The sequence below is a fragment of the Fundulus heteroclitus genome, chromosome 21, assembly GCF_011125445.2.
Source record: "Fundulus heteroclitus isolate FHET01 chromosome 21, MU-UCD_Fhet_4.1, whole genome shotgun sequence".
Taxonomy (NCBI): Eukaryota; Metazoa; Chordata; class Actinopteri; order Cyprinodontiformes; family Fundulidae; genus Fundulus; species Fundulus heteroclitus.
This window is the reverse complement of record NC_046381.1, coordinates 7,408,513-7,423,015: the sequence shown is the minus strand read 5'-3', so window position 1 is coordinate 7,423,015 and position 14,503 is coordinate 7,408,513. Positions and strand designations below refer to the sequence as shown.

Here is a 14,503-nt window from a genome sequence, read left to right as displayed (position 1 = left end):
GTGGGGCATGGCTCTTTCCACTTTCTCCTTTCACTAAGAAATAATTGCAGTTTCTTTTTGTTTTTAGATATCTCTAAAAAGCTTTTTTTTTTTTTTTTTTTACTTTCTTTATTTCTGACTTTTTATTGCTTCATGGCGTTAAGAGTGACAGTTGCCCTTTGCAGGAATGTTTTACATCAACCTGCAGCTCACACGTATCAGGCCTGATGTCCAAATAAACCAGCTACCTGACATTCTGCCTTTTTAACCTGTTTTGATTCAAGATGTTTCCCATTCTGGTCCTTAAGTCGAAGCAGGTTCCTACCTAGAGAGTAACTCTTCCCCTGACACGCTCCCCTCTGCACTTGTCTTGGTCTCTGTTTATGTACGCCGTGAGAGTTTCGAGTGCAGGCAAACAGTGTACAGGGAACATGAAGCAGAACAGTGAGACTCGGAGTGGGAGGAGGACAGGAGGCTTCTCCTCCCACATTTGCCCTAAGTAGCCTGCTTTTTTTTTTTTTTTTTTTGGGAGAGCAAGTGTTTATTCTTCCAAGGGTGTGAGAGGAATGTACACACAGCTGTGTTGTAGCGCTTTACAGCCAACATACTCGTAATTTAGTTTGGGGAAAAACATATTACTGTTCACAAACGTGTCCTTTACGCCAGAGCTTAATATAAACGCAATCAATAGCATAAAAAGTAAAATAACTAGACTAGAAAAAGCTGTTCCTGCGTAACAGCGAGTGAGAATGCTAATCTGCAGAATGATTTGAGCAGAAGATGAAGAAGATCCCTGCAGAAGAGAAAAAGTAGAACAAAAACATTGAAATCAGATTTTAAGAATTTCAGAATCAGACAGACTTTAATGATCCCAGGGGGAAATTTACTTTTGTTTCCCCTTGGAATCATTAAAAGTATGTCTGAAAATTTAATTTGAAGGGATTTGAAGAATTTGAAAAATTTGAAGAATTTGAAAAAAATTGAAGAATTTGAAAAAAAAAAAATCAAACAATTTAAAAATGTGAAGAATTAGAACCATTAGACGAATTAGAAGAATTGGAAGAATTTGAAGGAATTTGTATCAATTTGCATTGATTTCAATGGTAACAGCCAAAAAATCGCACAAAAAGTGAAATATTTTAAAAAGTGTAAAAGTAAGCATCCAAAGTATAGCAGTCATGCCGGGAACGAGCCGAACGTTTTGATACCAAATTTGTTGAAATCGGTTAAAGTATGCGGGAGTAGTTAGACGCCGACCGAATAATAATAATAAAGAAAAACAGGAAAACAAGTGAAAATTCTGTATAGCATTCTCACTGATGAGTCAAATTCAGTAAAGAAAACTGGAATCTTTTAGTTCCTATAGGTTACAAAAAAATAAATTCCCCCCAGAGTTATTATGACAGCAAATGTGCTGGAATATAACTTTTCAGTGGGGCTGTGTCCAGTTTTAAATAAATAATACTGGATATGAGCTACAATGTTCTTGTTCCTTGCGATGATCCGCCCCTAAACCAGAGACAACGTTACAAAGCATCTTACCCAGGGTAAGGAGAGTCTGATTTCATTTTCCAGCCGAACGTGCCGCCTGCCCACACAGCCAAAGGTACCGATACCTGCTGTAGTTACCATGGTACCACTGTGCTTCGCTGGCCAGCACACCTGCCTCACCCCGTAGCAAATCTATGGAGCATTTTCAAGAGGAAGAGATGAGACACCAGACCCAACAATGTAGACGAGCTGCTATTATGCCAAACTGGAGCTTCATGAACACCTCAGCAGAGCTCCTGGTTGAGCAGCTCCATGCCACGTTGCACTGATGCAGAGATTCATTTAGAGGAGGCCTGAACCGGTGCCGACAGCACCACTCTACACAGTATATATCTATCTGTATCTATAGATAGATATATATCTGTATGTATAGATAGATATCTATCTGTATGTATAGATAGATATCTATCTGTATCTATAGATAGATATCTATCTGTATCTATAGATAGATATCTATATAGATGGACATAGTTGTTTATATGTATGTATATATACATATATTTTTATTTTTTATATATATATATATATATTTATTTTTAATATATATATTCTTTTATTTTATATTTATATATATATATATATATATATATATATATATATATATATATATATATATATATATATATATATTAGGGCTGGGCAAGTTAACGCGTTAATTTCGCGTTAATTCATTAGACTATTAACGGCGATATTTATTTTATCGCGCATTAACGCATGTTGCTCACATGCTTCAGTCAGTGTCAGTCAGCAGGCACACGGCAGCACTATCCCGCTCCCCCTCCCCTCTCGTACATGGCTCAGCGGCGCCAGCCAATCAGCACGCAGGCTCAGCCTGGCCCGCCCACTCAGCTCTTACACAAACTTAACAAAGAAACAGCTGAGAGAGACCGCAGCAGCGAAAAAACATGAGCACGGGAAGTAGCACCGTTCGGCTTTATTTTAATACCGTAAATGAAATCAAGCTGTATGTTTTGTAAAAAGCCGGTTCATTTCAGTGGAAACACAACAAATTTATCTAAGCACGTGAAAAAACATGAAAACGTCGAGCCCCAGAAACGGAGAGAGGAGACGAAACTTCTCTCATTGCCCCGACAGACGTCTCTGACTGAGGCGTTTCAGTTCTCCAGGGAACATCCAGGTAGATCAGTGGATGGATGGATGGATGGATGGATGGATGGATGGATGGATGGATGGATGGATGGATGGATGGATGTTACTGGAGCCCACACATAACATGTAATTAAGACCTTGAAAGAACCCAGTACATATATTAAAAAGTGTTATTTAAGATAAGATAACATTAGCTAATCCTTTTTTTTAACCCACGACGGGGAAATTTATAGGATTAAAGCAACAGGCAGGTGCACACAACACAGATAAAATTACATAAGGATTGAAATATATAAGAGGTGGATTAGCGAAAAAACACTGAACATAACATTATTATTATTATTATTATTATTATTATTATTATTTAATTGTAATAATAAAATAAAAACCACAAAACCCAAAAGGTCAACAGTTTCATGATACATCAAGCTTAGGGACTGGCTAATATACAGGAGGTCAAAAAAGTCAATATTTTGGCTGCAGTGCTTGCTGTTCTCTTATGAAGAAAAGATCAACTAGTGCACTAAATTCAATAGATGGGTTGAAAATATCCAGTATAAAATAAGTGCTACAAATGTTACAACACTTTTGTTCATATGGCAGCAGAACATTAAAATAAAAGTGCTCTTTACACTACTTTTGAATTCATTCTTGGAGTTTGTAAATACAATGCGATTAATCGCGATTAATCGCAATTAATCAGGGCGATTAATCGCGATTAAATATTTTAATCGTTGCCCAGCCCTAATATATATATATATATATATATATATATATATATATATATATAATATATATATATATATATATATATATATATATATTAGGGCTGGGCAACGATTAAAATATTTAATCGCATAATTTGCCTGATTAATCACGATTAATCGCATTGTATTTACAAACTCCAAGAATGAATTCAAAAGTAGTGTAAAGAGCACTTTTATTTTAATGTTCTGCTGCCATATGAACAAAAGTGTTGTAACATTTGTAGCACTTATCAGTAACACATATTTAGTGTAAAGCTCAACTTAAACATGTAAAACAAAAAATAGCATTAATAATAAATTAAAGCTTATTGCCACTGACAGGGAATTCTCTTTATGGGGAAAAAATCTACCAAAAACAGGCAATTTCTGAGGTAACAGCAGGGAGCAGCATTACCATTTTATGTTCAATACCAAAGTTTAACTTGGCAGTGGTTCCAACTAACTTGTTTCTGTCATATTCGTTGCTGGAAGAACTTTAAACTGAAATGCTTGCTAACTCGATATGCTTGCGTTTATTTGACGTTGACACGCGGTTGTTTGTTGTTGCTTTCTCGCGTGCATATAGTGAATGACAGGGAAAAACAGACAAAAACACATGGATACTTTGAAACGAGAAGCGACTTCACCGACGGCGTCGATGCAGACTCCGCTCCGCTCCGCACAAAACTTGTTCCGGCTGCCAACTCACCGCTTCGCCTAAGCAAATTCCTGCGGGAAACACCGCCTTCCCCATGTCGGCTTTGTTTTTTTCCGGCCAGCACCTTTCTTCTTCTTTGAATCCGAGGCTGGGTTGACAGCGAGGTTATTGGCGCATTATCGCCACCTACTGTTCTGATTCAAACCCCTACACCGCAGCAACAGACCTTCACAAAATAAAAGCATGTGAGCAACATGCGTTAACGTGCGTTAAAGAAAATATCGCCGTTAATAGTCTAATGAGTTAATGCGAAATTAATGCGTTAACTTGCCCAGCCCTTATATATATATATATATATATATATATATATATATATATATATATATATATATATATATATATTATGGCCACTCGCCTTGAAACCATCAGTAGCAATTGGTGACTATACTGTAGACAAGGAAAGTTTAAAATGACTGTAAATTAAGTTATTACTTTAAGGTAAACACTCATAGAAGATGGCTGGAAGTGTTATTAGTCAGCGCTGTAAAATCTGCCCCACAGAGAGGATTTTCAAGGACATTGTAGAGATGAGCTAAATGCCACTATAATCCAGCTGTATTTGTGATGAAGGCATGTTGCAGACCTTGGGAGCTCAAGGAACAGAGCCAATGCGTAATTAAGAGATGCTGTTTCACTGCAATAAATGATGAATAAGTTATTTGGAGTTTGGGAAGTTGATGCCAAAGCACAAAGTAAGATTTTGAGAAATATGTCCATTGAAGGTTTAATAGCTGCAGCAGTGCCTTGACTTACGAGTTTAATTGGTTCCATGACGGAGCTCGTAATTCAAATTGCTCGTATATAAAATCAACTTTCTCAGTTGAAATACGCTAAAACATCATTAATCTGGTCTGTACCCCCACAAAAAAAACACTGCAATTTATTTCTTACGCAGTTTTGAATAAGGAAAAAAAATTACTTATAAATAACAAACACTCTACAATAAAATGTAGTGAAATAAGGTGGTTTTTATTAGGAACAGTGCAGTATAAAGTTCGGCATTTACCTCAGAGATCAGAAGGCATGGAGACACTGACGAGCTGAACTGGATAACTGAATTTTTATTTATACTTTTCTCTGCAGGGATTTTTGTTTTCAATCAGAACCTGTCCGATGTGATCCGTTTTATGCTCCCTTTCAAAACGTAGGAAATGACTTAAGCAATTGTCATGAAAAAGCGCCATTGGGGGCTCAGAAGCAACTTTTTCAGGGGGATTCTTATGAAAAGAAATCTTGAATGCTTCTCCAACATTCCCAATGTTTCCTTTATCTCTCTTACACAGATAACCACCAGCTCAGAGTCAACTATTGCTTCCAAAACCTCTTTGTTGCAGGGTTGGTTCACTGTGGTGGTGCCTGCGCCCACTAGTGGTGGGATATCTTAAGTAAGAAAATTTAAACTTTCAGGGCAAAGCAAAATATCGTCTGAAAAACAAACAAAAAAAACAAGTCAGTGGTGACACTCGTTAGTCCAGGTACCACTGTACATTGATAGATCAAGTTTGATTAATATAGATTTCTTTAGAACTGGGGTTCCGCAACTTTCTGAGCTGAGAGTATTCCGACCATCGACAGTGGCTCCTAACTTCCGCTAAAAATTGTAAAAAAAAAAAAAAAATCGGTTTATGCTGTTTGATAATCCGATCTGCATGCATATTAATGCTTGTCTTGATCAAGTTATTTCGAATGTGGCAAACTGACCCGAGTGAGCATGTGCGCCCGACGTAAACGTGATGTATTTCCATGTTGGTGAGTGGCAGAAATACGGCGGGAAGCAAAACTGTCGGGGCTCCAGATCCAACCTCCTTTTAAAAAAAAAAAAAAAAATCAAAACTCAAAATCGTTGCTTACTCTCAATAAAGTATCAACCATAATCAGAACCTGCTGCAAGTCCAGCCTGGATGCCCGGAAGACAAACCAACTCGTACTCTACTGCTTTGCTTGCAATTTAAGATAAGATAAGATAGGCTTTATTAATCTCACATTGGAGAAATTCACATGTCACATCGGCTCAGTAATCATAGGAAGAAGGTGTCAAGTAGGACGAGGTGCATCATATATATATACACAGTGTGTCCTCATTATACTATGGATCAAAGGGAGTAGGAAAGAAAAATACAAAAAGAAATAAGGCAGAGGATGTCTTATGTACATTCACGGTGACTTATATGCGTGTGTATTGACATATATTCGGGTGTAGTAGCAGCAGAAGTCACTTCTTTCAGGATTATTGCACAGTGTATTAAATAGAATTACATTTATTGTTGTTTAGCAAAGACAGAAGTTCTTCTTCTTCTTCATTTTTTCTTAGGTGAATTTGATAACTGCGCATGTCAGAGTGGTTCTATTCCGAACAAAGCCAGGTGCATATAAATCACATTAGGATGGGGTTAATTGATTGTGTGTCCATATAAACGGTACAATGCAATTATTTAATCCAAATACATTTTAATCCGATTGTGAAATTCTGCGCATGTAAACATAGCTATTGACACGTGACAGGAGGAAGCAGGAAGACAACTACTCATGTAGCTTAAATGAGGTGGACCGGGGCAAAAATGTCTCTCTGGATTTTAATGGTTGCAGCCCTTCTCATTGGAAAAATTAAAACCGTATATCTGATAAATATTATTATACATGTTTGTAGCGCCTATGTTTTACGCCATAGTTGGGTTTGGCTTCAGGTTTAAGCTGCGCAGAAATGGTATACGTGAAAGGCTCGAGTTGAAAAGAAGGAAATGAAACTGAGCTGTGAGCATCAGAATGACCAGAATAGAACAGAAACGGTCTGGAGACATCACACTGACGCCGCCGAAGAGCTTATCTAAATGGATCTCTGGCAGGATCAGGAGGAAGCAACAACATTAGGTCCAGTGAGTCATATCCAGACGAGTTAGCATAGTGTAACCAATCCTCACCTCGTCCGCCGTCTCACTGCTCTGCCTATTCCCACCACTTTTCCCTCGGCCATAACCCGGGCTGCCCGAATCGTTCTCCTCTCCTGTTCTCAGCAGGAGTCACAATCTATGACCAGATGTTCCCGCCTGGACGTTCTTTATCTCTCCGCGACATTTTTCCCTAAAGAACTAAAACCCCTCTCAGACGACCTGTGCATTGCTGTTCAAAGTGGAGAGAAGAGATTGCTCATTTTACCGCAGTATGGAAAATGTGACCTTAAAATTAAATAAAAAAGCCTTAATTAGGGGCAAGAAGATGTCTAATTTTGTAGAGTTCTGTTTGGGTTTCAAACAGTCATGAACCAAATTAGTGTTGTAAGTTATAATGTGCAGGGTGTTCTAATTAGGAGGAAATGAGGGAACAATTTCACTTAATGGGGGGAAGTATGATGGCGCTCTCCCACAGGACGTAAAAGCCTGCAGACATGCAACTTAGCCCGGAATGATTCATACCCCTGGCAGATTTAGTGAATATAAAAGTAAATATCTATACATCACAAGTTTTTTTTTAGTTTAGCTTAAAAATGGCATGTCTAAAGTTTTTTTTTTTTATTAATGCTTTATCAATAATTATTACAAAAGTCTCTGGCCTTTGAGGAGTCAACCCATTCTCATAATTGCTGACCAGGCTTTGCACGTTTCCACTGGATTTTTGAGGATTTATCTTTGGTAATGAACTTTATGTTAAAAATGCTAGTCTGAAGAAACATGTTGGAAAAATTAGGAACAAGTGGGCTTTTTTGTTGAGAAAAGAACACAAATGTTCATCTTTAGTTCTCCAAGCTTTCCCAAAGCCTTTTAAAATAAGTTTCCTCAGATTTTGGCCTTTTCATTTATTTAAAAAATAAATAAATAAATAAACTACTCTCTCTGGCCACCATATTAGGTTCACCTGCTCAATTGCTTTTTTACACTAATGGCGAAGCAGCCGGTCATTGCATGTTTGTCTCTACATGTGGAGAAGACGGCTTAATCGAGCATGAAAACGGTGAAGAAAGGTGATTTGAAGTGACTTTGAACCTGGGATTCCATACCACCTTTATTGATAAAGCACTTTAAAAGGTCCACAAAGGGCTTTTACGTATTAAAATGGCAAGAATTGTTAAAGAAAATTAAACAAGTTAAAAGGAATTAATGATGATAATGTTTGAATCAACCTCTCTGGATGTGGAAAAGGCTTCGGCGACTTAATGTTTTGAGAAGATTGTTAAATTCAGAAAGAGAAGAAGCAGGTCTGAAATGCAACACATTGCTGCAGCTACGGCCTCTAAGTCTACGTCTCTAAGTTTACCCTCGGCTTTAGGCGCGTTCAGGAGCCGCTGGTTGGCAGCGTTAAGTATGTGTGGATGTAGCATCTCGTTTGGAGATTTAAAAGAACTTAAAAAAAGCATCCTGAAATGTGCAGGTAGCCGTCCTAATGGGGGTTATGGGCTCAGACTTTCTTGTTTCAGTAAAAGAACTGCAGAGTTTTCCGTTACAGTAACCCAGCCTAGATGTAACGAATGCATGAGTTCGTGTTTCAGCCTGCTGCCTTGACAGAACGAGTAACGTAAAATCAAACTAGGTGACGCTTTTGGATAGTTCAGTATCTGTGCTGTTTTCTGTTAACCCCTCATTTCTAAAGAAACATTTGTTTAATTTAGCATTTTTAGCTCTTGCACTAGTGTAAAAAACTGGTAAGGCCTTTAAAAAAACAATGAAGACTGTATAAGGACTGTTTTTTTGAGATAGATTAATATCTATGCATCAATCTAAGGTCTGACTATACCCTAAAAAACCAACAGAAACCTGAAAAAAGGCGTAAAAAAACCCACAATCCTACACCGTTGACTTCAGTGGAAAAGATTCACAGTAAAACACCCAAAAGATTATGTCTAATTAAAAACCATCCTATATTTATGGGCAAATTATTTAAGTTTAGAAAAGTGAAGGCTGTATAGGTTTCTACAAATCAGTAAATGAATAACATTGTGTGTTTTTAATCTCTAGCATAAAAACGTGTTCTTCTGATGTATTTTGATCTGGAAATGCCGTCTGCTGAGAGAGGTTTGATGCTTTTTATTAAACAGTAACTCACTCCAGAGCAGCTCACATACACCAAACTGATAAATGATCAGTATGAGCGTTTTATGTGTGAGAAGGAGTCGAGAAATGTTCTTAAGGAGATGAAACTGAGCTGAGGGGCCTCGCTGACCCCCGTTTCCTCTGATGCGTGCTCGCATCCTGCTTCCTCCTAAATGCCCGTCATGGACTCTGAAAACGTGAGACCGCATTTAGCAACTTCATATCATATCTAAACATCTAACCCAGGAGCCAAGAGGCCAGGGAATCAGTAACTCTACACAAGTTCGATTCGGCGTGGATTTTCGCTTGTTTACACAAGGTTAAAATGGTTCTTTCAGGCTCAGATATATACATACACATACTACCAGTAATATTTGGTGTGGTGAATGTGCAAGACCATCCTGATCTCGCGAGCTTTCAAGGATTCACTCGCAGATCAGTCTGGTTACTTTCCGTTAAAGAAAATTTGGAGTAGTTCAAACGAATGTCCAATCAGCGTTGGCTTTGAGGCGGGTTAAGGTGTGACGCAACGAGAAGCGCGACAGTTCAGTCTAAAGAACATGGCGGCTTCAGCAGATGAAACTAGCATTAGCGTGGCTATCGAGCAAGTTTAATCGGAATTACAGAGTATTTCTTCACTGAAAGAAGAGCAAAACACTGCTCTGGAGGCCTTTCTCAGAGGAAAAGATGTTTTTGCTCTTCTGCCGACTGGTTTCGGCAAGAGCTTGTAGTTGTGTTTTCGTCGTCGCTGTTAGTACGTGATATGCTTCGTTGATCTGATTGGTTTATTTGGCCCGTCTATCACCAACATAGGCCAATCAGCTAACCAGTATTTTCGCCCCTTCCCAAAATGACTTCAACGGAAGGTTTCCAGATGGATATGCAGAGCAAATCCATCTGGCGGAGTCAGGTTAGCGTTTTATAGCCACAAGCAAGTTTCTGATGGGGCGCTTTTTGCATTTTTCTCTGAGCAGGATTGTTACAGGTCAATGCTTTTTAAATGTTTTTAACTGCTAGCACAGAGCTAACATGTTAGCACAGTCAATGGATGGGTTTATAGTGTTCCTGAAGCTCAATGTCGGCTTACTCTACGCCTTAATAAAACCGATTTTGATATGTGTTGGGGATCGTTGTCCTGTCAGAGTGTCAACCGTCCGACCCATCCTGTTGTCTCCAAATAAAGAGAAATTTTTATTCGGTAACAACCCAAGATCCACCAAAGATCAAGCTTGCCATTAACTGACACCGCCAGAAGAAACTTTCTTTTGTATTATTCAACATTTTGTAAATCTGAAGTGAGTTGCCATTGAAAACATGAGGCATTTTAAGCAGTATTGGCTCTTTTCTTGATAAGGGAACTATGCAGAGGATGATTAGAAAAGCAAAAACCCAAAGAATGCTTATATCTCACTTTGTTTGGAGTTAAATTTGGCCCTAGATGGAGATTACATGTGATAAATTACCGTAATTTCTAGCGTGGACAGGTTCTTTGCGGAGTAGAAAGCTCACTGGATGTGCTAAACCAAGTGCTGAGCTGTTTAGTGATTTCATTCTCTGTAGCACAAAACGGGTATTTCCTGTCATGGTATGTCTAAATCAGCAAGTAAAAAGAAACAATTTCTTTTAAACACAACCCCTGCGTACACCTAACTCACTCGAGCCTCTTGTTAAGGCGGTCTGATGGTGTAAATTATCATCAAAGGGGCCATTAAAAAGCATATTCGCCATAAACTGTATCCACTCTGAGATCTCGGACCCCACAGGAGAGCCTTTTGCTTTGCCTGGCTAATCCAGACTTAATTAAGACAAGAAGGAGCGAGGTTTAACGAAGAGAATCTCGGCGAATGTTAATTTATGCAGATGATTAATGGCCGTTACCGCCGGTAAGTGTGTGCTCGTTTAAATAGGATGCCAGAGAGTCAAGTTATTAATCTAACTTCTTTCTCTTTTCTTCCCTCTTTTTCCATGTTTTTCTGGTCTTATGTCTCCCCCTCCCCCCCCGACATCAGTCGGTGTTTCGTAGCTCCCCTCTGCTGGGCTGCTTCCTGTTCGGCCTCCCGCTCGGCGTAATCAGCCTGATGTGCTACGGCATCTGCACGGCCGAGTCCGACGACGGCTCGGACGAAAGAAGGGAGGGCCTCACTGACGAGGAGGAGGACGAGGAAGAGGAGGAGGAGGAGGAAGAGCAGCGACAAGCTGCTGAGCTGGAAGGCCCCAACGATGATGATGATGAGGAGGAGGATGTCGGCGAAAAGGATCCCGAAGTGAAGAAAACCGATTAACGCTGGGGGCGCACAGCGGACGGAGGATGATCGGCTTAGTCAGCTGCAGCGACGTGAAACTCAAAGACATGTGTGTGTGATGCTACTTTGCGCCTTTGTTTTTCATCTCACTTCCACTGAAGCTCCCACCGGCACCGAACCGTCTCCTACCTTTCAGTTCTGTGTGTCGGTGCGTTGGACGCGCTGCGCTGCGTGGCGAGGCCTCTGCGTTAATAACAGCCTATTCAGTTACAGGGCATCAACAACAGAAGGGATGGCTGTGAACACACCACCTTATTTATTGATACATCCAACCATGTGATGGGTTTCACTCGCTCTGATATTGTTACATCATTCGAAACCACTAATACTTTTTTATTTTTGTCCTGCTCTCTGATTCAGATCCTGATATTTGAAATACATAATAGATTTTGCATTTGAAATTACTCTGAGGTGTCCCAACGTACTATGTGCCCTTTGAAATTTTCACGTCGTCAAATAACAACCACAAACCTTTTTGTTTATTTTTTTGGTGACGGATCGAATCAAGTGGAAGTTAAAGGATACATGGTCTGCTGCAAGTTTTCGGGGGTCTCTTGCAGCTTTGCACGTATTAAACAGGACATTTTCACTCGTTCGTCTTTTCGACACAGCTAAGGCTCAGGATGGAAGGTGTCTGTGAACATAAATGTGTAGGTTTTGTCAAAAATAGCTCAATTAGACGCTGGTCTGGGTCATTCTGAGACATTGATTTGATCCAAAACCATTTTGGGAAATCTTTTGGCATTTTTTTCATTAATTTAGCAATCTTGCAGCTTAATGACAGACGTGCCCACCTGAGCTGTGGATCTCTGCAGCTCCCCCAGACTATACGTGGGCTTCTTGTCTGGTTCTCTGATTAATACACTTCCTGCCTGGCCTGTCAGGGTAGGTAGATGCATTTTTGCTTTCTCTATATTTCTCCATGGGCTGTAGAAACCTTGTTGTTTCAGGACCCAATCCCTCCAAGCTCTGCTGATAGGGGTGACCTCTGAAGCCAATTTGCCTCACAGTTTTTATTTAGGATCGGAGCAAAGATTTTTTTTTTTTAATTATAAACTCAAGCATAATATTCCTTCTCCTAATTAATATACAGTTATTATATAAATTTGGTCTTTCACAGCAAATCCTCCACTTAGAATGTTGTTGGGTGTCAAAATGGGAAAAAATTTCAACTTTTGAAAGGGACTATAAACTGGAGGCGTTATGTGTGTAGAGAGAAAAAGAAGTGCCCAAAAAGGAGGATCTGCCATTAACGAAATGTGCTTTTTTTATTTTTTTTTTGTATCGTTGACATTGCCTGAAAACATTTCTTCTTCTTCTTCTTGAACGGGTGCAAAGTGCCGAGACAGTCATGCATTTTAGGCTATTTTTCTGTCAGCCACCTGTCGGTTTGCGTTGCAAGATGACGACAGGCGCTTGGATGGTAATTTGTATCACTCTCCGTGATGCCCAAAATATGTGCGATTTCTTTCTTTACAAAAAAAAAAAAAAGGGGAAAAAAATCCATTTCCACCCAAAAATGACCAACCTACTGAACACATCTTGTATAGATGGGTTCTGCCTGTCAAGCAAAAGCCATAACATGCATCAATGGCTCCTGTGGCTCTCCTAACAACTCTTATTCCTCAAATAGACAGGAGCTGTCTGTTGGCATGTTTCATTCTGTCCTCTATCACTGGTTCCTTTATACAATTTGCCTGGCAGGTGGAAGTTTACATCCCAGTGCTGTGACACGCACACTGAGCATAAGAAATATGAGGACCCTTTTTGTTACATCCTATTTTCAAACGGACTCGAGGCTATCTTTATCTGGTTTTTCGTATTTCTCTGACTAGAATTTGTGAATTGGGTTAAATACTTTGCAGGTGATGGCTTCATGTTTTATACATCGCTTATTTTAAATGTTATATTGTTTTTTTGTTTTGTTTTTTATGAAAAATGCACAAAATAGTTGGACTTTGAGGTCAACTTTATTGCTTTGAAAACATGCCGGTGCCCAGAAATTAATTTGACTCTATATTGTTTTGAGGAAATACCAGAGCTGAATATTTTCCGGCACTGATTTGTCCGCCCCAGTTTTCAAAAGGTTAGAAAACACACCTCGATTCCCTTTTGAAATTTGGAAATACAACACGTTTCAATATGTACGTCATTATTAAAAAGACGGGAAAAGCTGACTTTGCTAATAGATGATATCTGCTCACCAGCAGCCAATTATGTAAAATAACCAAGAAGAATGTCGGGTGCTGTGTAAACTTAAACAAATAATCAAGTTAGACTTCTCAGCACAAGCTAGCCTGATTTTTATTTTCTTTTTTCTCTCTAGCAGATGGAGGTCATCTGAAATCTCTACTGTGAAACTGAGCTTCCCTTGCCTTGTCTTGCCTTGCGGTCTTTGTAGTTGCCTATTGTTCTTTAGCAAACCTTCTCTTTTAAGATTGTGGAACTTTATTACAAAAAGATTTAATTAAAGATTTCCCCCTTTTTTCTTGTTGACTTGTCTGTTTTTCTGTTGTGTATAATTACTGTTAATTGCTGAAAGTTTACATTAAAGTACTTTTTGTTTTGCCTTTGTAATAGTCTGTTTTATAGGGGTCGGTAAAACGGCCCAGGACTAATTTTGAAATTGACAGAACTTGATATCTTCATGTGGAAAATAAACACCATGCACATTTTCTTAAGGTGTACCACAAGGATCTGCTTTAGGCCCCATTCTGTATTTTCAGAATGGCAGAGGCAAAATACTACATTCAATTAAATGAAATTCTGTCAGCACAAGTTAAAGGCATTCCTTTTTTTTATCCCCCGCCCCCCTTGTATTTTCTATCTGTATAAATTAGGACAGGATAATTTTTTTTTTTAAATTAAAACTACATCTTGGTGCTGATGACGATCATTTGTTTAGCTTTATCATAAAATCAAGTAAAGTGGCTTTTCAAATACTTTTTTCAGTCACTTCTGAAACTAAAGTTGGATCTTAACTCAAAAAAACTAAATGTATCCCTAAAATTCACGCTTGTGTTTAAAACAGGTGTTTCTTCCAGTTTTTGCTTTACATAGTATAAAGGAAAGTTA

General features: G+C 38.9%; 1 protein-coding gene across 1 annotated transcript in view; it reads left to right on the top strand.

Annotated features, from left to right (window-relative positions):
• LOC105932924 (protein disulfide-isomerase TMX3) overlaps positions 1–13,994 on the top strand; it is a 77,824-nt gene extending 63,830 nt beyond the window's left edge. The window contains exon 16 of the mRNA XM_021321466.2: positions 11,135–13,994. Coding sequence (XP_021177141.2) covers positions 11,135–11,407 — 273 coding nt within the window. The 3' untranslated portion in view covers positions 11,408–13,994. The remainder of the gene's footprint in view (positions 1–11,134) is intronic.
• The last annotated feature ends 509 nt before the right edge of the window (positions 13,995–14,503 follow it).